The 24,307-nt window shown below is 40.4% G+C and overlaps 1 protein-coding gene and 1 long non-coding RNA gene across 5 annotated transcripts in view; both read right to left on the minus strand.

Moving 5' to 3' along the window:
• The window catches only part of LOC146647666 (uncharacterized), a 302,194-nt gene that overhangs the window by 259,987 nt on the left and 17,900 nt on the right, over positions 1 to 24,307 (minus strand). The gene's annotated exons all lie outside the window — the stretch shown is intronic.
• On the minus strand, positions 14,473 to 22,246 carry LOC146647669 (acyl-coenzyme A thioesterase 5-like). Of its 4 annotated transcripts, none has more exons than XM_085389491.1 (4): positions 21,990 to 22,246; positions 16,092 to 16,591; positions 15,772 to 15,974; positions 14,473 to 15,693 (listed from the first exon to the last, which is right to left on the minus strand). In XM_085389491.1, exons 2-4 carry the CDS (start codon positions 16,546 to 16,548, stop codon positions 15,085 to 15,087), a joined length of 1,269 nt encoding a protein of 422 aa, XP_085245617.1. In that variant the 5' UTR covers positions 16,549 to 16,591; positions 21,990 to 22,246; the 3' UTR covers positions 14,473 to 15,084. The 4 variants fall into 4 exon arrangements, with proteins under 4 accessions (XP_085245617.1, XP_085245618.1, XP_085245616.1 ...); XM_085389492.1 differs by lacking the exon at positions 21,990 to 22,246 and adding an exon at positions 17,113 to 18,470 and having other exon boundaries at positions 16,092 to 16,619; XM_085389489.1 differs by lacking the exon at positions 21,990 to 22,246 and adding an exon at positions 17,113 to 18,469 and having other exon boundaries at positions 14,474 to 15,693.

A 24,307-nucleotide genomic window follows, 5' to 3' on the forward strand; every position in this document is an offset into this window, starting at 1 on the left:
GTGTTGATGTTCAGCGTAGCAGCTGCAGGCTTACTCTTTTAAGGTTTAAATGAGTGAGAGGAAGAGACACCAGGGCTGACAGCAGCAACTGCGGTGCAGTTCAACATCAATGTTTTTTAATTAGAGGTGAGAATTTAAACCTTCTGAAGCAGTGTGGCTATTATAATGAAAGACTCTACCTACTCTATAAAATGTCTTCTTAAAAAAACCCCCCAAAAAACAATCATATAAGAACACATCCACCCATCCACATTAAGGGGACGGCTGTGGAGCGTGTGAGCAGCTTCAAGTTCCTGGGAGTCCACATCTCCGAGGATCTCATCTGGACGACCAACTGCTCCAAGCTGGTCAAGAAGGCTCACCAGCGCCTCCTCTTCTTGAGGACTCTGAGGAAGAACCACCTGTCCTCAGACATCCTGGTGAACTTCTATCGCTGCACCATCGAGAGCATCCTGACCAACTGTATAACAGTCTGGTACAGGAACTGCTCTGCCTCAGACCAGAAGGCGTTGCAGAGGGTCATGAAAATTGCCCAGCGCATCGCCGGAGCACCACTTCCTGCCATAAAAGACATCTACAGGAAGCGGTGTCTGAAAAGGGCTGGGAAAATCATCAAAGACCCCAGTCACCCATCACATGGACTCTTCACCCTCCTGCCCTCTGGGAGGCGCTACAGGAGCCTCCGGACTAAGACCACCAGGTACCGGAACAGCTTCTTCCCCACAGCTGTCACACTCCTGAACTCTGCCTCCTGACATCTGACCCACGTTAACACATGGACTGAACATACACACACCCACAATGGACAACTGTACCCTCAAACACACAATAATAACATGGACTGAACCACCACTCACAACCACTAGCACTTTATATAGCCTCTGTAGGAATTATATCTCACTTATCTTAACTGCACTACTGTATAGCTCTGTGTAAATAATCATTCTGTACATTCGATAATTTTTAATCCTACAACTGTTTACAACTTGCATAGTTCCCATTTCTGTATAACTGTATATCTCAGATTTCTGTAAAGTTATTTAGTTCATATTCTGTATAGTTTTTCATATTTATATCCTGTTCATAGCCTGTACATAGCTTGTACTCACTACAGCCTGTACATACCTATAGTTATAGAATATTCACAACATACTTCATACCGTGTACATTATAACATACCATAATAGACCCATTTCTGTAATATACTTACATATCTATATTATTGCTAATATATATTGTAATATATCTATATCACTAAAGCACTTCTGGATGGATGCAAACTGCATTTCTTTGCCCTGTACCTGTGCATGTGCAATGACAATAAAGTTGAATTCTATTCTATTCTATTCTATTCTATTCTATTCATGCTAAACAAAGAGTCCTGAATGGTCCAGTCAGGACTTGACAGTTTTGTAGAGTGTAAATGTTTCAGAGGAGGAGGGCTACATTTTTGGGCTTTTCACTATGACATTATCTATGGCTTACCATAACACATGGTGGTTAAGCCAAGTAACCTTTCCAGTAAATAAAATAGAACAGATTTGTCAAAAATAGCTGGAGGAAGGACACAAATGCAAAGCAGAGAGGCAAAAATGATCTTTAATACAAATGAATAAAGAAAAAATACATAAAGTGCAACAATTAAAGCAAAAACAGAAATGCAAAAACCCAAGAGAGTATTGAAACTTTCTCCTTGAACTTTTTTTCAGGCTGTTGGTCACTGGTTTTGTTGTAAATGTTTTCAGAATATATATGCACTTTTTCTTACACAAAAGAAGCCACAAGTTACCATGTTTTTAACATACAAATAAAATGAGAATACGTTTAATCACACAACAATGTGTGTTAGACTGGTAGGGCCCTGTGGCTGTCTATCAAAGAGCTGATGCCCCTATTAATACACACCTTTACTTTGGGGATACTTTTTAAGCTCTTCAGGTCGTATCAGAGGGTAACGTTTGAGCTCATCTGCTCATTTGTTTAATGCAGGAGTCTGTGGGAACCTGTATTCCCTATGTGCGATGATGGAAACTCTATTGAATCACTTCAGGTACAGTTGTTGATACAGTTGGTAGAGAGAGAAAAAAATCACCTCAGCAGCAACAGAAGAAGTGACTTGTCTCTGAATACCTCACTCAGCTAAATCTAGCAAAGAGATTCTTGTCTGTCAGCCTCCCCCCCCCCCCCCCCCCCCCCCCGCCCTTATCTTAATTATTTCCAGACCTCTCAGTCTACACCCAAACATTCACAAACACACGCATATGCACACAAGGCTGATGGAGAAGAAAATGCCAGTGTTGTATTGATTGGCTTTTCCTGTTAAAGCCAGCCTGGGGTGTGACCCTGTGTGTGTGTGTGTGTGTGTGTGTGTGTGTGTGTGTGTGTGTGTGTGTGTGTGTGTGTGTGTGTGTGTGTGTGTGTGTGTGTGTGGAGGGGGGGGCATCTGTGTGCCTATGTAGGATATATTGTTTTAGTGCATGATCTTTGATCTTTTCAGACAAATAAGGAGCTGGAACAGAAACAGAAATACAATTCTTTTAATTGTTAATTGGGATTCTTCTGAAAAACATTCAATCAGTTTACAGTAACTATCTAATAATTTCACATGATTACCATAAGATAATCTAGCATAGAAAGTTCAGCAGTGGTTAAATATGCCACAATGGGTTTTTTTTCTTTTCACACATGCAATCCTGTGTCACTGGTGCAGTGATTAGAACTGTCGTCTCGGAGCAAGAACGTTCAGGTTTAAAATCATCTGATTGGCTGGTGCATTAACCTGTTCTCCCTGGACCTGCATGCTTTTATCTCCAGGTGATCCAGCGAGAGGTTAATTGCTACTTGGCTGTAAGTGCTGTTGTTATCATGTCTGAGACTTCAACAGACTCAACAGAAACATCTTGGGTGTAATGTGCTCCCTTGCCATCATCAGCTGGGGTAGGTTTAGTCTCCTATAAACATTTAGAGCGGTCATTCCCAACGGCAAGAGTGCTGCGGCCCCTTAAAAACCAGAAAATCCCACAAGGCCCAGCCAATCCTAAATATTCACTTTAATTAAAATACAAGAAAAAGTGATGTATTTCCTTGAAAGGTTTATCCAAAAAACCTAACCTACATTCGTTGTTGGCTATAAATTGCTAATTCTATCCACTCATATGCCAAATATTGAGGCCTGAGGGTGACACACCGGCCACTGGGACACAAACTTTAATAAAAAGCCAGCAAATTTCGATCAGAGTAATTAATAATATCACAAACTAACAACCTTCTATTTCCACTTTTATTTAACTCTTTATATAAAGAGATAAATTTATATAGATATGCAACTGTACATACTTCTCTATGTACTATACATCTGTTATTACTGCGGACCACCTGGAATACCTTTGTGACCCACATTTTAGGAATGACTGATTTAACGGCTGTAGCATGAACCTAGCTTTACTAGCTTTAATGTAGCTTTGATACCAATGACTGTATTGGATGATACATAACTTGACATTTTGGTTTGTTTTGTAGACATAGATACAACAGAGTTTTCTAGGGAAAAAAAAAAAATCCCTCAAAATTTTAAGATGCAGCTAGTTGCGATGTGACGTGTGCATAACACATAGTTAAAACCTGTGAAGACTATTGCATATTCTTTAAATAGCTCAGGTATTTTGGCTCAGCATTATCGACTGCAGCTCCAGGGTAACAAGTGTGTGGAGACGGCCATGTGTTGGCATAGATTATTAGATTATGCCCATTTTCTGGCGTCTCCTGTGCACCCCAGTCTTTTAAAGCTCCACCTATCAAACCTGGTTGGGAAACAGTCCACATAATGTTCCTGCGCAGACAGCATTATTGCTCCTCATGGATCCAAACCTCATATCTGCAATACGAAGAACATCAGCCTTTATTAACCCAAGTGCCTTCCAGCAGCAGGGGTGCATATTTCAGGTAATTGTTGACTCATATAATCTGAATGCCTGATGATTTTTTTAATGATAAAAGGATTTTAAATGGCTATCATCAGGGCTGTGTGTGTTTGAGAAATAACATTAGATGAAACTTTACTGATCTCAGTAGGCAAATTGGGCAGCAGCAGCAGCAACAGCAAGGAATAAAATGGCAAAAAAAAAAAAAGACAAAATTGAGGTTTAGTACATATGTATGAAATAAACAGCTGTGAACACTGCAGGAATTATAAGCATCAGATATGTTTTACTGAGATAAATTACCTAATGGCATGGCTATCCGTCCATCAGTTATTAATAATGTCATTTGGCTAATGAGCTCGTCCTCCAGAAAACCCTTTAAATCTCAAACACACTAAGAACAAGCATGGATGGTTTGTTTCTGTCAGAGGCGATAATCATATGAGCGGATTTTGACACTGAAAAGTGAAAATGCCACTGAAATAATTGAGGTACATACGTCAAACTGGTGTGGTTGTCTCTAAACTCAGAGACGCAGGCTCTGATTAAAACACATCAGTGAGCAGCTCAGTCACATTATCCTAAGCACAAACAAATAGGTTGTTTATTTTTATTTAGTCCCACATACTGCATTATCATGCTCAAGGAAATTCTCCCCAGATGTGTGTTTATCCGCTACTGAAAATAGTCCCCAGCAAATAAACTGTTTGCATACAGATTTTTTTTATTTAGTGCTTTTATTTTTCTTTAATGAGTTTAATCTTCCAGATGATGCAAAAAGCACCATTTTATTTGTTTGTTTTATAGTTTCATTATCATTTCCAGTTTATTAATATTGTTAATTCCTTCTGGTTTCACATCTGTGATTGGATCAGTTTGGGCTTTCCGGTTGTTTAAAAAAAATGTATTTTTAAAGATAAATGTGGCAACAGGAAGTCAAAAATCAAAAAGAATCCCCACTGCAGAAAACCTTTGATGTTTGGGTGATCGGCCTGATTCAGAAAGGAAAGGTTGAGAGAAAGGACATTAAAAACAAGTGTGTGTGTGTGTGTGTGTGTGTGTGTGTGTGTGTGTGTGTGTGTGTGTGTGTGTGTGTGTGTGTATATATAAGCAGGTACCAGTCTATTGGTGGGGTGCCTCCCTGCAGTAAGGAAGCTGTGTCTGTGTTTAGTTGTGTTTAATATGGATATTTGTGCATTTGAAAATGAATGTGTGTGTCATGTGTGTCTCCATTTATTTTACATCATATTAATCTCTGTCTCTAGTTGCAGTCTTTTCAGGTTGTGTGTATGTTTTTCAAACAGGAAGTAATCCGTCTTTTCAAATATAATATAATATTTTAATATATATGCAGTACTTTGGATAGTTAGGGGTTCTTTACTTGCTTACATTTAGTATTTAGATTATTTAAATGCTTTTATTCCAAGCAACTGTGCAAAATGACTCCTCACAACCACTAGGGGGCAGACAGGCAAAATCATTTATTCACTTTTCAGAAACTAAATCACTGAAAAGTGGGTGTAAGTGGCTGAAAAGTTACTTTCCCTTAAGAGAAAACGGAAGTTGTTGTTGGGGACTGAAAGTTAATGACACACTGAAATCCCTAAAGTTTATGGAATTTTGGTTAATTGTATGGATTAAACAAATGACACTAATGGCTCTTGGCTCTGGAGTAATCGCTGAAATTACTCGAGAGATCTAAAGCGTATCTTATATGAATATTTCCCATAATGCTGAAATGCCAAGTGTATCATATTTAATACATTAGTTTTTATGACTTTTTTGAGACTTCCACATTATTAGTGTGAATTTTCCCCCTGAGAAATCTGAAGAAATTGCACAATAAAATTTCAAGCAATAAATTGCACAAAAATGCCAGCTGAAGTAAAAAAAATAAAAAAATAAATTAAATTAAGACTCATACATGCACATTGATATTTAATTTTTTTTATGGGTCTAAAGTTAAAAAAATACCTGTGTCAAAAAGATGAACCATTTTGTAGTTATTTCATGGTTCAGGCTTTACAGGGTTAAAAACGAGTTCAACTGTTGTTTCATTCTTTTATTCTGAAGCACATTTGAATTCATGGGATTAATTTCTTCTTTTCTTATGTATGTGTACTTTTGATATTTGTTTTGTTTTCTGTTCATTATTAATCATACTGTCTGTGTAAAACACCAGCTTCTAATCTAGGCATGGGGATATCTTTAGAGTCCTGCATATGCAAACCATGCATATGTCACAGAGGGACAACACAACAATAAACAAGGGGAGACTGAGACAACATGAAGACAATATAGATACAGTATAATGAGACGGGGGAAGTTAGCTCAACACAAAACACATTACATATCCATTACCAAAATAAAACAGGAAATGTGACACAACATGAATCCATCCATCTTCTTCTGCTTACAGTGGGGCAAAAAAGTATTTAGTCAGCCACCGATTGTGCAAGTTCCCCCACTTAAAATGATGACAGAGGTCAGTAATTTGCACCAGAGGTACACTTCAACTGTGAGAGACAGAATGTGAAAAAAAAATCCATGAATCCACATGGTAGGATTTGTAAAGAATTTATTCGTAAATCAGGGTGGAAAATAAGTATTTGGTCAATAACAAAAATACAACTCAATACTTTGTAACATAACCTTTGTTGGCAATAACAGAGGTCAAACGTTTACTATAGGTCTTTACCAGGTTTGCACACACAGTAGCTGGTATTTTGGCCCATTCCTCCATGCAGATCTTCTCGAGAGCAGTGATGTTTTGGGGCTGTCGCCGAGCAACACGGACTTTCAACTCCCGCCACAGATCTTCTATGGGGTTGAGGTCTGGAGGCTGGCTAGGCCACTCCAGGACTTTCAAATGCTTCTTACGGAGCCACTCCTTTGTTGCCCGGGCGGTGTGTTTTGGATCATTGTCATGTTGGAAGACCCAGCCTCGTTTCATCTTCAAAGTTCTCACTGATGGAAGGAGGTTTTGGCTCAAAATCTCACGATACATGGCCCCATTCATTCTGTCCTTAACACGGATCAGTCGTCCTGTCCCCTTGGCAGAAAAACAGCCCCATAGCATGATGTTTCCACCCCCATGCTTCACAGTAGGTATGGTGTTCTTGGGATGCAACTCAGTATTCTTCTTCCTCCAAACACGACGAGTTGAGTTTATACCAAAGAGTTCTACTTTGGTTTCATCTGACCACATGACATTCTCCCAATCCTCTGCTGTATACTCCATGTGCTCTCTGGCAAACTTCAGACGGGCCTGGACATGCACTGGCTTCAGCAGCGGAACACGTCTGGCACTGCGGGATTTGATTCCCTGCCGTTGTAGTGTGTTACTGATGGTGACCTTTGTTACTTTGGTCCCAGCTCTCTGCAGGTCATTCACCAGGTCCCCCCGTGTGGTTCTGGGATCTTTGCTCACCGTTCTCATGATCATTTTGACCCCACGGGATGAGATCTTGCGTGGAGCCCCAGATCGAGGGAGATTATCAGTGATCTTGTATGTCTTCCATTTTCTGATGATTGCTCCCACAGTTGATTTTTTCACACCAAGCTGCTTGCCTATTGTAGATTCACTCTTCCCAGTCTGGTGCAGGTCTACAATACTTTTCCTGGTGTCCTTCGAAAGCTCTTTGGTCTTGGCCATGGCGGAGTTTGGAGTCTGACTGTTTGAGGCTGTGGACAGGTGTCTTTTATACAGATGATGAGTTCAAACAGGTGCCATTCATACAGGTAACGAGTGGGGGACAGAAAAGCTTCTTACAGAAGACGTTACAGGTCTGTGAGAGCCAGAGATTTTCCTTGTTTGAGGTGACCAAATACTTATTTTCCACCCTAATTTACGAATAAATTCTTTACAAATCCTACCATGTGGATTCATGGATTTTTTTTTCACATTCTGTCTCTCACAGTTGAAGTGTACCTCTGGTGCAAATTACTGACCTCTGTCATCATTTTAAGTGGGGGAACTTGCACAATCGGTGGCTGACTAAATACTTTTTTGCCCCACTGTATGTAATCCAGGGTCACAGCGAGAACATAAATCATTTGACAAAATGAGCTCTTAAGACACCGAGACCATGACAGCTGTATATAGATTCAAGGACTCAAGAGATTTTTCAAATTAGCAAAGAAAAAAAATATATCAACATTTTTCTGGAAATGTATGTTTCCATTAAAATAGTAAATGGCCTTTATTTGTATAGCGCTTTACTAGTCCCTAAGGACCCCAAAGCGCTTTACACAACCAGTCATCCACCCATTCACATTCACACACCGGTAATGGAAAACTACATCGTAGCCACAGCCACCCTGGGGCGCACTTCGTAATCCATTTAAAAATTCATCTTAAGTCACTGTCTGCTTATTCAGAAAAGTCCTGTTTAATTTTTTATAGGAGATGTACTCCAGAGAAGCTCCTCACTGTACAGGTGAGACGCTCGTGACTGACTCGCAACACAAAAGCTGCCAAAATAAGTGAAAAGCAAGGATTCTGGTATCTTACTGCCCCTGAGGATTTTTATCCCTTTCCAAATTTATTTAACAACACAAATTCAAAACAGATGATTATTCAGCTTCATTATATGATATAAACCCTGTATTCTCTCTCCCCTTGAGCTTTTCTCTCTTAACTGTCACCAGATTTTTGTTATCTTGTCCACACAAACAGTTTTATTTGAATGTAGTTTGCAATTTTTCTTGCACAGAATTTATGCAGATAAAGTTATCACATCATTCCACCAAATGTTACAGTTTATGGCAATAAGACATGGAAGAAAAGCACAAAACTGCATAAAAGGTCAACCTAAACCTCCAGACATTTGAACACTTTTACTAATTTGTAATCCATGATCATTTCTGCACTAACATCTGAATGTGAAATAAAGCTTCACTCTGCTGATCTGTTACTTACAATCATCTAAAAGCCTTTATGTCCCATTAATTTATTTTACTTGTAATGTGACAGATGGACGGTGGGAGTATGTAAATAATCATAACAACAGCAAAAATGTACTGACAAGGTGAAAGTGAGGGTCTAGAATCTAGTTATAGTTCAATCACTATATCAAGCTAAATGAAAAGGCTTTAAGCTGAATTCATACTGATGTAGATGTAAACTTTACATAAACTGATTTTTGTGCTCTGAGGCTGAAAAGTATGCCAAAAACTGCCATTCTTTTAACGGGCACCTGAGGCTATATCCAAAGAAGTGAGTAACTCTCAGCAGTAGGAATACACTTGTTTACAGCTTGGACCAAAGCCGTTTTTTGTATCTATGGCTAATTTTCTACTTGTAACAGCTTCATGCAGGGTGGAATTTTATATAACTTACCCATTTAAATTGTGTGCAAGTGGATGTAGCCACATTTAGTGACAGGTGCGTGGAAACTAGGTCAGTACTGTTTTAGTGGGCCTCACCGAAATTGACCTCTCAGCCACGTAACTGGGTAAGTTTTGTATTATTTAAAAATGCAAATCATCAGCTAGTCCAAGAACTTTGTGCTCCAATTCTAGTGTGTGATGTTCAAGTATTTAGTTTGTTACACCAATATATTGTATTGATATAGTTTGCTTACCAAGCTTGGAAGCATTGGGTGATAACTACATCCTCTTGCTAACGCACTGCTTACACCAGGCTGTTTTTCTGTTTGTTTGTTTTTCATTGTTATTTTTAAGTATGAGTGATAGAGTGAAATAACATGTTTTAATTCAAGTTTATTATTTATTACATCAACGCTAAAAAGAGTTTAGTATTGATTGCTTAACTACAAAGGATTGGAAACAAATCTTTCATCCATTCTGTTTGGGAAATCTATCCATTCATTTACTTCCACTTACCTAATTCCGGGTCACAGGGGGCGGGGGGAGCCTATGCCACCTGTCATAGGGAAAGCTGGGTTCCACCATGGACAGGTTGCCAATCTCTCACAGGGCAACACATCCATTCACACTCACATTCACACCTACAGTCAATTTAGCATGACTAATTAACCTAATTGCATGCATGTTTTTGGGCTGTCCAAAGAAGCCAGAAAGGCAAAGAACATGCACACACAAACTGGGTTGAGACTCAGAACCTTGTTGCTTTGATATTCAGTACAAATCACTGGTCCACTCTGCTTGACACTCAGGAAGCTTTAGGTTTTAAATGTGGTGCCTAAAGTTAGATATTTGGGTCACATCATGACTGATCTCTGCAATGATGATGTGCAGCACCACTGCTGCACAGTATATGCACAAGCAAATATGCAAGTCTTTAAATTCTACATGTGTACAGATGATGTTAAAAGCTCCTTTTAGATGGCTTTTTTTTATTGTACTCCATCTTAAACCACAATTATGGCACAAAAATAAAAGAAAAAAGCTTTAGGATGTTGCTCAAGCTTGTGCAAGTGCAACACTAAATGTGTATTGTTTTAAGTTTTGATTGAGTAGTGTTAGTTTGTTCTTTTCCTTTGTTTGATGACTTCATTTACTTTTGTTTGAGCAACCAAAAAAAAAAGTCAAGTGGATTTCATAATGGTTTTGAACACACTAACAATAAAAAGCCCATTTAAGCCTCTCAGAAAATTCCTAATAGAACATCTCAGCTTTTCATTAGTTATCTATTGTTTTACAGAGTTTTTCAAATCCTGCAGGAGGCATTACTCTCAAAACAGAAATAGTAACACCCATGATGTTAACCTATTGCTCCCTCTTGATGCAGTGTAACCACTGCACTGTTAAGCCAGGGGGCTTTTTTTTTTAAATCTACATAAATATACACGGTACGGTATCATATACCAAACATTAAATGTATTTTTTTTCCTAAAAACTATGAAAATACAGATTTCCATGCAGTAGTGTTGCAACACAGAATCTGACATGATGTCTATGCCTATTCAGGCCTCACTGGGAACAATGTAAAGCACAAAATGTGTGGGATAAACATGTAATTGTTATACTTTTACCAGAAACGTGGAAATCTTTGATCATCTGTTTTCAAAAGCAGGCCAACACGTTCGCTGTCTGCATGTTGGCAAGAGCCCGAGGACCACTGCCAAACACAAGGGCCGCAGAGGGATTTGAATAAATGTTTCTACAATCACTGTTTCCTCGTGTCCTTTTTAGATGAATTAAAAGGAGATGATATGGTGGCTCTGCTTGTTTTGGATGCACTGTGCAAGGAATGAGACAAAGACTAAAGAAAAGCGCTCTTGCGTAAATCAAAAGTTGTTTGACTTTGGAGACCAACTTTTTCCTTTGTGTGTTGATAAAATCAAGAACTACACAAAAAGTGTACAAGAACTAAGGAATTTTCTACACCAGTCATTGCAGTTAATCAAATCGCAATCACTATTGCTAGGATTTAGTTTCCCGTGAAAGCTCCAAGAGCAAGGCAGCTCTCAGATTGTGGTTTTTGATTGTTTTGCCAGTTTCATAAAAAAATTATAGTATGAGACATGTGCTACAGATATATATATATAAAAAAATTATTTACTGACCTCTTACAGCTACAATCAATAAGATTTATTAATAACATAATGTAGGGTGCGATCGTGGCTCAAGAGTTCGTCTTGTAATCGGAAGGTTGCCGGTTTGAGCCCCGGCTCCGACAGTCTTGGTCGTTGTGTCCTTGGGAAGACACTTCACCCATTGCCTACTGGTGGTGGTCAGAGGGCCCGGTGGCGCCTGTGTCCGGCAGCCTCGCCTCTGTCAGTGCGCCCCAGGGCAGCTGTGGCTACAATGTAGCTTGCCATCACCAGTGTGTGAATGTGTATGTGAATGGGTGGATGACTGAATGTAGTGTAAAGTGCTTTGGGGTCCATAGGGACTAAGTAAAGCACTATACAAATACAGACCATTTACCATTATGTTTAGAAACAGAGTGGACCTTTCAAATTATTTCACACATTTCCTCTAGGTTCAAATTTGTAGCTCTTTCTCAAAAAATTTGAGTGATTTCATTATTGTAAACCCAGTAAATGTGCTTTTAAAGTGCAATCAACACTTTGAAACGGTTCAAACACTGGATAATATCTCATTATGGCTTCCAGATGGACTAAATAAATAAAAAGAAGCTTGCAGCTAGCAGCATGAAATAGTGAAGAAAGGGGAGCCGATATCATGTGATGCATTATTGAGCAAAGTGTAAGAATAGTCTAAGAAGAATTTTGGCTTTCAAGTTTTCTTCAACTGACTTTAAAACAGTCTTTGTCTCTGTCCTTTGTTACTAAAGTCCTAAAGATACAACACAGTCTTAAAAATAAATACATCTGCACCACATGGGACAGAGATCTTGGCTCCTCTTGTCAGCAGCCTGCTGAGATAATTACACGGTGCAGACTACATGAACATGGCCTAATAATACACAGTGCAGACATGGCAGGCTTGTAATGTTCACCAGATCAGCAGCTTGGCCCAAAACCATTCTCGTTCTTACTGTTTTTTAATCAGTTGGAAGAAAAAGGTGAACACCTGAAACAGACAGTATTATTTGTAATTGTTACTGTACGGGGGACTTCCTGAAGAAAGAAATCAGCTGCTAATCTGACCGAAAGCTTGTTTGTGTCAATGAAACTTTGAACTTTATAAGCCGATCTTTTAAACTATTCACTGAATTCTCAGCGTCACAAATTACCAACATGATGTTAACAACAATCCAAGGGAGAGCAGCAGCTCCAGTCCTTCATTAAATACCACAAGCGATTAGATGATGAGAGAGAAACTACAGGAAAAGGAAACTCCATCCACAGGTGGACCCACAAGGAAGCGTCACAGAAGAATGAAAGGGACAGAAGGACTGAGAGAGAGTGAGTGAGAGGGAAAAAAACAGGGAAAATCCCAAAAAGTTATTGTTAGAGGCCAAAAACCAGGGGTATTAATATCCAGGTAAAATACCCCAGCTTGCTCCAGATCCTTTAAATCACCTTCAATTAATTCAGTGAGATTTTTTAGGTGTAACTGATTTTGCAGAAATGGAAACGTTTTCCAAATTCAATGTTTTTTAATGTGACATAAACAAAAGTACAAATGTTGGACTAGAGTAGGATTAACCTCTTCAAATCTTATGTTATTTAGTTCCATTTAGTTTGATTAAATCTTCTTTAAATAGCACCAAAACAATACAATTATTCAGCAAAGAATTCAACCCCAGCAGTTTTTATGGGTTGTTTTGAGTTAACTCTAGTATTCAGTGAGGTTTCACGGAGTCCTGAAAACTTCACCCCTGATAAAGTCTTTTGGAGCATCATGACCTGCCTCCTGTCTGTTTTGGCTCCACAATGGGCCACAACAAACAGCTCACCTTTAACAACAGCAAGTTAATGTCAAGTGGACATTGGATAGTGTTCAGAACCCAGCCTTAACTTCTCTGATCACCTATTCTGCTTGTCTCTAAAGCCTGTATGTTTTATACCTTGTACTTGTGAAATACTTTTAACATCTCAGTTACAGTTCTGGTATCTGCTGGTATCTGCATGCAGTTTAAATTTGAATGGCTATACACAAATGAATTAATCATCATTTACTCATAAACACAGAAGCATAAAGTCAATCTCAAGTTCCCACAGAACATACATCCCTTAGTGCAGGTATAATGCCTTTCAAAGGCCAGAAGCTGACGTGAGCTCCACTGAGCTGAAATGACAGAAAGGGAGCAGTCAGATACAGAAACACAAAGAACAGGAGAGATAGAGAAGGAGCTTTTCAACAATGCTGCTTAATAAATCAAACAGGCAGATGAAGGTTCTGCAGTCTTCATGAACTCCCTGCACTGTAGCAAGCATGTTATCTCCCATCTCAGAGGTGAAAAATGAGGTTGAGGTAGGTACTAGTACGTCAGGTTTTGTTCCCCGCTTCCCATTTCTTGTTTAAATTCCTCTTCCGCTCTGCCAAAGTTGCTTTGAGGTGATTAGTTTGGTTGAGTTTTATGGTGAGTTATTATATTTTTTCAAGACTTTAGTGTAATGTTGCCCAAAACTCTGTTCACTTAACAGTAATCTCCAACACTCGGTCTTCCTCCCACAGTCCAGCACCATGCAGGTTGGGATAGATGGTGCTCTAAATTCGTTGTAGATGTGATTCTGTTTCTTTCTGTGTGGGAGCACTAGCCAGAGCACGACTGTTTATTTAGAGGCTTATACTGCCATCTTGTGGCAGTAGTGAAGACTGACAGGCTCACTTGTTTCATTCATATAGTACCATTTCACAATAGTTCATCCCAAACTATCTTATAATGGGAGGCAAAGACTGCGTAATATTAAAGAGGAAACACCAAGTTCACAATCCCCTATTAGCAGAACTTCCTTTTCTGGAGGGTCGTCTGGTAGAACAAGGACTAAGAGAGACACAGGCGTGTTCCACTGGTTTGGGAGTTCATTGAGAAACCATGAACAACAAACACAAGACCAAATTCGTTGCCTTTGAATACACGTCTATTGTAACAGTTGCAACAACAATTTTAAGGAAAAACAAAATTCAGTTAACATTAGCTTGTAAGGTAATAGGCACCAGTCTGTCTAGTTTGCTGTGTGAAGATGGGATGTGTCAGTATGCCTCAAGGTAATTTGTGAGCCACAGATGCCAGTTTATGATAAATCACAATCTTTCATTACATTAAATAATATATCAGAAATCAACACTTAAGAACATTTATTCTAGAGTTAAACGGCAGTCAATACGTCTTGTCTTTTTGGTTTTGATGAATTAATAAGTTGACTTTAGAGTGTCCAGCAGCAAAAGTAACTTTAATTTTAATAGATATTTTAATAGACATGAGACAAAGTCTGCAGCAACATCACCCTGTGACAACTGGATCGTCTCGCAACATCAAAGTACCTCAGTGTGACAGAAGGACTGAATCTACATCGTGTCAAGAATTCAGGATACGCTTTTTAAGTTTTATACAAATAAACCTTTTTCAAATTTTACCAACTTTAATGATGAAAACAGAAAACTTACAAGCATTTACATGACACTATGGAGTATTAACACAAAATTATAGCTATACCTTGAGGGTAAGGAGGATCCCGTTCTACCTGTTGTGATAAATTACAGACTTTAAATGTTTAAAATAGTGAATCATTAATCAACACATTTAACAGGTCAGACATGATTATCACAGTTTTATGGCAGTCGTGACTTTAATTTTTGTTATTCATTGTCTAGTTTGAAACTATAACTTGGCCCTATTCTGTGCAGCATCAGAGCTCAGATGATTTCTGAGGAAATCTTGGATCTTCTTCCACATGTGGACCTCAGCTGCTGCGTGGGACTTGGGCTCACCTCCCCACAAGACTGGCTTGCCTAAAACCCCATGGAAGCTGGAAGGGCAGTAGGGTCCATAAGGTGGCTCTAAGTAGTGTCCAGCTCCAGGGTATGACACACTCTCAAACTTCTCCTTCCCGTGACGCTTCAGTCTCTCCACCATCTCATCCACGTAAGCCTTGCTGTCCCAGTTAAGGTCATCCTCAGAGGCCACAAAGAGGAAATGTCCTTTGGCTCGTTCAATGGGAATCAGGCTGCCCTTGTTCTCCTCCGCCAGAGGATTGTTTAAAACGTATTTGGTGTTGAAGGCCCCTGACTCAGTGGGAATCACTTTCTTTAAATCAAACATTAATGCAGAATGTATTTGTCTTTTCTTATAGTAGAGAGGCAAAGCTACATTGGCAGAGCAGCCATTGATCCACACTGTGGCCTCAACATCTGGTAGGTAAGAAGCAACTGATAAGGCAAGATCTCCACTTTTGGAAAGGGATATTACACCAACTTTTTTACTGGAACCCTGTGGAAAAACATGTCAATGAACAGCCATCAAAGTTGTCTTCAACAACTATGAGTCTTCCAGAATAAATTAACTCACCTTAGTTAGTTTTTTTAGAAACTCGACAGCTTCTTCCAAATAATCCAGGTGGATCTCCTTAATGTTTTTAGGCAGGTCATCGTGGCCATACAGGGCAACAGTCAGAACCAAAAATCCTCTGCTGGCCAACAGAGAGGCTCTTTTCTCTGACAGACCTCCACCAAAAGTGTACAAATCTAACACAGCTGGGAAGGGACCCCTGCCTGGAATGAAACATACATGCAAAGCAAGCATATTTTTGTATGGAGCTAAAATTATGAGTAACTGTAACTAGGACATTTTCAAGTATGTACTTTTTTTCCTAAATGATGCTGACAAACCTGGAGGAGTAAACAGGACTCCTCGAATGTTCCCCTCTTTGATGGGGACCCGAATGACCCCATCTCCCATTAGAATCCTCTCATTAGTCGCCTCTGCCAGAATCCGGCCCTCACCTGCCTCCTCGTGCACTGAGAACTTTACCATGGATGGATTAAGGGCATTTATCTTCTGAAGTCTTTTATGCAAAGAGTCCGGTGTCATTGACCAAAGCAGACCCATCGGTTCAACCCCAACGTAGCTCCCACTGAGTGAGGGGTCTCTCTTCAAGTCAATCTCCCCGTTGCCATTGGCTCTGTAGGTGGCCGCAGAGCTGAACACAGTTCCCTTGTCGTCGGTTGAGCTGGCTCTCAGGGAGACCACCTGCCTCGACCTCAGCCCGGCCACCTTCACCTGAATAGGCTCATCAAACAGACACCTGGCACTCGGGAGCAGCCTCAGCCTGACTTGGGAAGCCATGTCTTCAGCAACTTTCCTTTAAGTTACACGTTTAGACTTTGCCCTATAGAAAAATAAACAAAATAGTGCTACTGCACACGTTATTTTTATTACTCTAAGAGGTGCTGTGAACTTTAGCCTTTTAGAGTACACACTGGCCTTGTGGTAAAGTTAAAGAGTCCTATTGTATTTCACTCCAACTCTAGCATCCAAAGTGGATGTAAACGACGATGTGATATACGTCTTCCAGCTTTGTTTGGCTCAACAGAACTGTTAAGTTTCAAGGGTCCTGTGCGCTTTTATTTTGAGTCCTTCCTTCCTACTTCCCTAACCCTCTCAGACCTGCAGTAACAGAACTACAGAAGCATTAGCGCTAGCTAAAAATCTTTTCTTCCCCCCACCAAGGGTAAAAGAGCAGGAAATATTTTTACATTTCTGTAAAAGCCTGAAGCCTCACCACCTAGACTTTTGTCGAGGATCAAGGGAAGACAGAGTACAAGAAAAGCTTCGTAAAGACTTTGGCTTCACTAACTAGTACATTTAAGCATTATACATACGACTTAAGCCTGAAAACAAAAGCTTTACCTGACGCTTAACCCTCCAAATGTGGAGGCATACACTCACGAAATCTCCCACCACTACTGGCAAACGAGCAAAAAGTGTGCAGAGACCCACGACAAACTCGAGCGCTTATCAAAACAGGAAGTTATCACTAATCCCTTCACAATAAGAGCCTGAACTGCAAACAAACGCAGAGCTGCTCGGTACCGATTATAGCCCCCCAACCCCCCTTCCCCTCTCTCTCTTCCTCTCCACTGCATGGCTTTGGAAAATGTGAATGCGTGCACAAAATTCAGACTTTTAATTGTATTTTCTTAAGTTTTAAAGCTTTATCTGCAATCATACTACATCAAAGTAATTAAGTAATAGAAAAACAACTAAATTAAAACTGAACAGTTAAACAAAAAATTCAATGTTTTTCATTGTCTACAGTACCTTAGAAATTTCAGTATGTGTTTTTTTATGTAGAAAAAAGGAAACTGCTTGAAGATAATAATAATAATGATGGATTGGATTTATGTAGCGCTTTTCAAGGCACCCAATGCCACTATTCATTCACTCTCGCATTCTCACTGGTGGAGGCAAGCTACGGTTGTAGCCAGCCACAGCTGCCCTGGGGCAGACTGACAGAAGCGAGGCCGCCTACTGGTGTTGGCCCCTCTGGCCAACACCACAGATACGCTTCCCAACCCCCTGAGCCACGGTCGCCGTAATAACAACCTTTTGTTTAATAAATGCTGAAAAGCCTGGGAAATCGCACATTGACTACAATGAGACTACAATATGACTACAATAAGATTATAACACAGTATCCAACATCAGGATTTAAGGGCAGAACCAGAAATAGAAGAAAATTTTAGAAGTACTTACAAGAAGCATTAACAGAAGCTTGCCGGAAAATAAACAAAAAGTTGTTGGAGAGTCCAGGGCTTTTTCCAGAAACCACGTTAAGAAAAGATGCGGAATTTGTTAATCGTGAGATGAGGGAAATTCCACGTTTTGTGTTATACATAGAGGGCTAGCTTACCAAGTTACCAGGATTAAAAAAAAAAACCTACCTAAATGGCTGGCAGGTTTTCTTCAACACACCTTAAGTTTTTGTTTGACTCCTCCCCTCATGCTGCATCTGTCTGAAACTGTTCCTCATTTCCACATTTATGTAATCATCAAAGCACATAGTGATTTGAAAATTGCAGCTTTTCTGGTATTAAGAGATGACCACCTTACTACTTAGTAACATATTCAATAGAACATGTTGGATTTGTTGGAGGTAGTTACCAGTATGTCAGGTTTTGTTCCCGGCTTCCTTCGTCTTCTTGCCAAAGTTACTTTGAGGTGACTAGCTTTGTTGAGTTTTATGGTCAGTTATAATATTTTTATATATATATATATATATATATATATATATATATATATATATATATATATATATATATCCAGCTGCTTACATACATACATGAGCGGGACACAGAAAGGAATTGGCAAGAATACCAGAGGCGCAAAACACCAGCTACTGGTAGACAGAACAATCAGCCGAGACTGCAAGACCAGACTGACCAACCTGTGCACTGCCTGGATTGATTACAAGAAGGCCTATGACTCAATGCCCCACAGCTGGATACTGGAATGCCTAGAATTGTACAAGATCAATGGGACCCTAAGAGCCTTCATCAGGAACTCAATGGGGATGTGGCGTACAACACTAGAGGCCAACTCCAAGCCCATAGCACAAGTTACCATCAAGTGCGGGATCTACCAAGGAGATGCTCTGTCCCCACTGCTGTTCTGCATAGGCCTGAACCCCCTCAGTGAGATCATTAACAAGACTGGCTACGGATACCGACTACGGAACGGAGCAGTTGTCAGCCACCTCCTGTACATGGATGACATCAAGCTGTATGCCAAGAGTGAACGAGACATCGATTCACTGATCCACACTACCAGGCTATACAGCAATGACATTGGAATGTCGTTCGGACTGGAGAAGTGTAGTCGGATGGTAACAAAGAGAGGGAAGGTAGTCAGAACTGAGGGGATTGAACTACCAGAAGGCAACATTGCAGACATAGAGGACAGTTACAAGTACCTGGGGATCCCGCAGGCAAATGGGAACCATGAAGAGGCCGCTAGAAAGGCTGCAACCACCAAGTACCTGCAGAGGGTCAGGCAAGTCCTGAGGAGTCAGCTGAATGGTAAGAACAAGATCCGGGCCATCAACACATACGCCCTGCCCGTGATCAGGTACCCTGCTGGGGTAATAGGCTGGCCAAAGGAGGAGATAGAAGCCACTGACATAAAGACAAGAAAGCTCCTTACCATGCATGGAGGGTTTCACCCCAAGTCCAGCACCCTGAGGCTGTACGCTAAGCGGAAGGAAGGGGGCCGGGGACTGGTGAGTGTCAGCACCACAGTCCAGGATGAGACAAGGAACATCCAAGAATACATTGGGAAGATGGCCCCAACTGACCGAGTGCTCAGTGAATACCTCAGGCAGCAGAAACCCAAGAAAGAGGAGGGAGACGAGGAACCATCATGGAAGGACAGGCCCCTGCACGGTATGTACCACCGGCAGATAGAGGAGGTGGCTGATATCCAGAAATCCTACCAGTGGCTGGACAAAGCTGGACTGAAAGACAGCACAGAGGCACTAATCATGGCAGCACAAGAACAAGCTCTGAGTACAAGATCCATAGAGGCTGGGGTCTATCACACCAGGCAAGACCCCAGGTGCAGGCTGTGTAAAGATGCCCCAGAGACAATCCAGCACATAACAGCAGGGTGCAAGATGCTAGCAGGCAAGGCATACATGGAACGCCATAACCAAGTGGCCGGCATAGTGTACAGGAACATCTGTGCCGAGTATAACCTGGAAGTCCCGAGGTCAAAATGGGAGATGCCCCCAAGGGTGGTGGAGAATGACCGAGCTAAGATCCTGTGGGACTTCCAGATACAGACGGACAAAATGGTGGTGGCTAACCAACCGGACATAGTGGTGGTAGACAAACAGAAGAAGACGGCCGTAGTGATCGATGTAGCGGTTCCGAATGACAGCAATATCAGGAAGAAGGAACACGAGAAGCTGGAGAAATACCAAGGGCTCAGAGAAGAGCTCGAGAGGATGTGGAGGGTGAAGGTAACGGTGGTCCCCGTGGTAATCGGAGCACTAGGTGCGGTGACTCCCAAGCTAGGCGAGTGGCTCCAGCAGATCCCGGGAATAACATCGGAGATCTCTGTCCAGAAGAGCGCAGTCCTGGGAACAGCTAAGATACTGCGCAGGACCCTCAAGCTCCCAGGCCTCTGGTAGAGGACCCGAGCTTGAAGGATAAACCGCCCGCAGGGGCGTGCTGGGTGTTTTTTTTTTATATATTTTTATAAAACAGGCCCTGGGACAAAGGGGGTAAGGTCAAGAACTGGTCCAGGATCACACAACAAACACTCAATAATAGATCACAGATAAAAGACCACCCCCACAGGACTACTGGTAGTGGCCATGTCCTTTCCCCAACATATATATTCATTTCACCTAGTAATAACCTCCAACAGGTGCTCTCCAGGTACTCTATCTTCCTCCCACAGCGAAGCAACATGAAGTTTGGGATAGATGGTGCTCTAAATTGGTTGTAGATGTGATTCTGTGTCTTTTTGTGCTTTAATATCAGGAATTATTTTGTCTAATTAAATATTGACTGGCAGCTTTTCTGGGGTGTACCCTGCCTCTCTCTAAATGTCGGACAGGATAGGCTCCAGCCCCCTTAATTATTGGGTAAGTGTTAAGTGAATTGGATAAGTGGTTAAGAAAAATTTAGGGATATTTTGGCTGGGGATCGTAAGCATATTTATAAACTGAAGGAGTAAGTTTAATATTAATAATATAAATGTACTACATTTGACAGATGTACAGATAAGAGCTAGAAGCTCCATTAACAGAAAAAGAATTAACCATGTAATATTTCTTATACCAAACAATATAGTGCCAGGGCTGGATGGCTTCCCGGCTGAGTTCTATAAGCTTTTCTGGGATATGCTCAGCCCAATATATTTAAAATGTATCCAAGGAATAAAACAAACTGGTATTATTCCCTGTGATTTAAACACAGCTGCTATCACAGTTCTTCTTAAACCTTGCAGGGATCCCACTGTCACATGTAGTTATTGATCACTCTCACTAATTAATACAGATATGAAAATTATAACCAAGGCAGTAACAATCAGAATTGAGAAAGTCATCTCATCCATAATTCACCTGGATCAAACTGGTTTTATCAAACACAGACACTCCCCAAACAATACACCTAGACTTTTGGATTTAACGGCTTCAACAGGAAGCCGTTAGGAAAAGCTTTGTAAAGACATTTGTGCAGAGAGCCATGACAGACTGGAGTGCTTACCAAAACAAAAAGTTACCACTGATCCCTTTGGAATAAGAACCTGAGTTGCAAACAAATGCAGAGCTGCTGGATATGTTTTTTTAATAATCTCTCTTTTGAATTTAACCTTTTGGATTTAATGTCAACTTAAATACAGTTTCAGTCAGTGGCAGACCTGTAATATTTGACCTGTACTAAATGAGTATAATAGTATTTGCCAGTGTGGCAAGCACGTCCCATTTTACTTAGAGGTTAACTCTAATGGAGCCAATGTTGCTATGTGAACTTTGCTCCAGATACCATTCCTGCTATCCAGAAAGTACATCATGAAAAGCTATTCGTGTACACGCAGAACACCCAAAACAACGCTTAACAACAGTGCAATCCTCTATGCCAGGGGTCTCAAACTCGCGGCCCGCAGGACGATAGTTTTTGGCCCCCACCTTAATATGAAAATTTAATGTTAGTGCGACCCGCGAGTTTGATAATGTATTTTAATGTATGACGTATGGAGTGTTTCTTTCTTTTCTGTACCTGGCTGGCTTCCTCCTTTGGGCAAACGCGGACATTCGCCCCAGCGCGCTGCGTTCACAACACTTCAAAAAAAGTTGTTTTTTTTAAGTTGCTGACCAGCGGGACATTATACGTATATAGATTTATACACACGTCAGTGGGATTTTTAGTTATTTTTTCACAGAGAGAGATCTCATATTAACTCTCAAAGTGATGCGTAGGCGGCGGGATAAAAGAAAAGTAATGAACTCAATGCAGCCCAATTTAGTCTGCACGACACCTGTTCATCGGCAATAACAGTCCCCGGTAACCCGGACTAATTATAGAGTCGCACCGTAATTTGTCGGTCGATGTTTTTTATTTGCATCACTCCGTTTGCATTGCAGCATACATGAACATTACATATATTTCAATATAATGTAAAAGCAGTCAAAACAACTAACATCAGAAACAGGTGATGTTATTTGTTATATGTCACGGTGTCATTTCCGCTTCTTTCTCCTGTAACAACAGCCCGGCGGATAACAGTCCGTGAGCAGTCGCCTTTTTTGCGCTCCCTGTACTTTCTACCATCTGCAAATGCCACGGTGTTCGTGTCATCGTGAAAGACATGAACATCGAGCGTAAAAACAAAGGAGACTGCTACCGGCTTTTTATCTTCCGATCGCCGTGCTACGGTTGCAAGAAGAAGAAGGGGGAAATGACGTTCTCTATGCGTTGAGACGTTCTCCGTCCGTCGGCTAAATGCTTGATTGAAACTTCAATCCGACATTATTATTATTTATTAAACTTTATTAAGAAACAATATACAGAACATGTATACAACCAGAACAAAATTAACATATGCCAGGGGGTGTAATTCAAATAATTTGTAATTACTACAAATAGTAATAGTTTTCATAGCCTTTTTGTCAAGTGATCCACGAATCAATTTTATGTAACATAAAACATCATTATAGTAATGTTTAAAATTAGGCTTTTTGTTACTGTATTTGCATTTGTGAAAATAAAATTTTGCTAAGATAACTAACAAGTTTATTATAAAGTAAACATCTTTTTTTTTTGCCTTCGAAAGAAACAAAATACAACGTTTTCCCATTTCACAGTAAAGTCTTTATAGAGATGTCCAGCAATGAATCTACTGAAGTCTTTCCAAAATGTTCTAGTGTATGAACAGATCCAGAAGAGGTGTTGCACAGTCTCAGGATGGCTTCCACAAAATCCACAGTTCACATTTATGTCCCTTTTGAACTTTGTCATATAATTAGCAGGATAAAATTTATGCAGTATTTTAAATGAGACTTCCTTCACTTTATTCGTTACCAGATACTTGTTAGGAATTGTCCATACTCTTTTCCAGTTAATGTCACTGACAAAGAAATTCCAGTAAGAGACCACATGTGGAATAGTTAGAGATTCTGTCTGGAACAAAGCACGAATATTCTTATTACTTTTACTATGGTTTGTTAGACAGATTCTTCCTATGTGTGAATCTAAAGGGTTGGGGAGAGAAACAGATGATATGCAAGGTTGAATACCTTTAAAAAGCATTATAATACCCGTAGGTATTGCATCAAATAATATGGCATATTCTTTGGGTGTGGCTGGAAATTTATAGGTGTTTAAGAATTCTGAATAGGACATAAGCTGCCCATTAGGATTAAACAGCTAATTCACTAAAACAATCCATTTCTCAACCCACCTAGAAAAAAATAATGATCTATTTTTATAGGAAATGCAATATTTCTTTGTTGAGCACAGGGGCACCCCGATGTGTCTTATTTGCACAGAGAAAGTTGCGGTGCACAAGGAATACAATTTGAAACGTCATTACACAACTAGACATGCTGAGGTGTATGCAAAATACCAGGGAGATGAGAGAGCGAACCGGGTTGCCAGTCTTAAAACAGATCTACTGAGGCAGCAAGATTTCTTCAAGAAAGCAACCAAAGAGAATAATGCAGCAGTCGAAGCTAGCTACGTGGTTAGTGAGATGATTGCTAAAGCAGGGAAGCCATTCACAGAAGGTGAATTTGTCAAAAAGTCCATATTGCAGGCTGCAAATATAGTCTGTCCGGAAAAGAAAGGTCAGTTTAGCAACATCAGCCTTTCTGCCAACACCGTAGCAGATCGCATTTCTGACCTGTCAAGTGACATTTACGACCAACTGTGTGAGAAAGCCAAATGTTTCAGTGTATACTCAGTCGCTCTTGATGACACAACAGACATCACCGACACTGCCCAGCTCGCAATGTATGTCCGTGGTGTTGATGACAGTTTTGAAGCGATGGAGAAGCTGCTCACAGTAATTCCAATGCATGGCCAGACCACCACTCAGG

Source organism: Rhamphochromis longiceps, linkage group LG18 (assembly GCF_057381845.1).
Source record: "Rhamphochromis longiceps isolate RC_006_pf linkage group LG18, R_longiceps_female_GT1.1, whole genome shotgun sequence".
Taxonomy (NCBI): domain Eukaryota; kingdom Metazoa; phylum Chordata; class Actinopteri; order Cichliformes; family Cichlidae; genus Rhamphochromis; species Rhamphochromis longiceps.

What these genes read in the sequence shown, in the direction of transcription:
- LOC146647669 (XM_085389491.1), bottom strand. Translation starts at nt 16,548, where the DNA reads ATGGCTTCCCAAGTCAGGCTGAGGCTGCTCCCGAGTGCCAGGTGTCTG. An exon ending in AGTCCTGTTTACTCCTCCAG is followed by an intron (nt 15,975 to 16,091) that starts GTTTGTCAGCAT and finishes GTTTCATTCCAG; the next exon opens with GCAGGGGTCCCTTCCCAGCT. An exon ending in TTCTAAAAAAACTAACTAAG is followed by an intron (nt 15,694 to 15,771) that starts GTGAGTTAATTT and finishes GTTTTTCCACAG; the next exon opens with GGTTCCAGTAAAAAAGTTGG.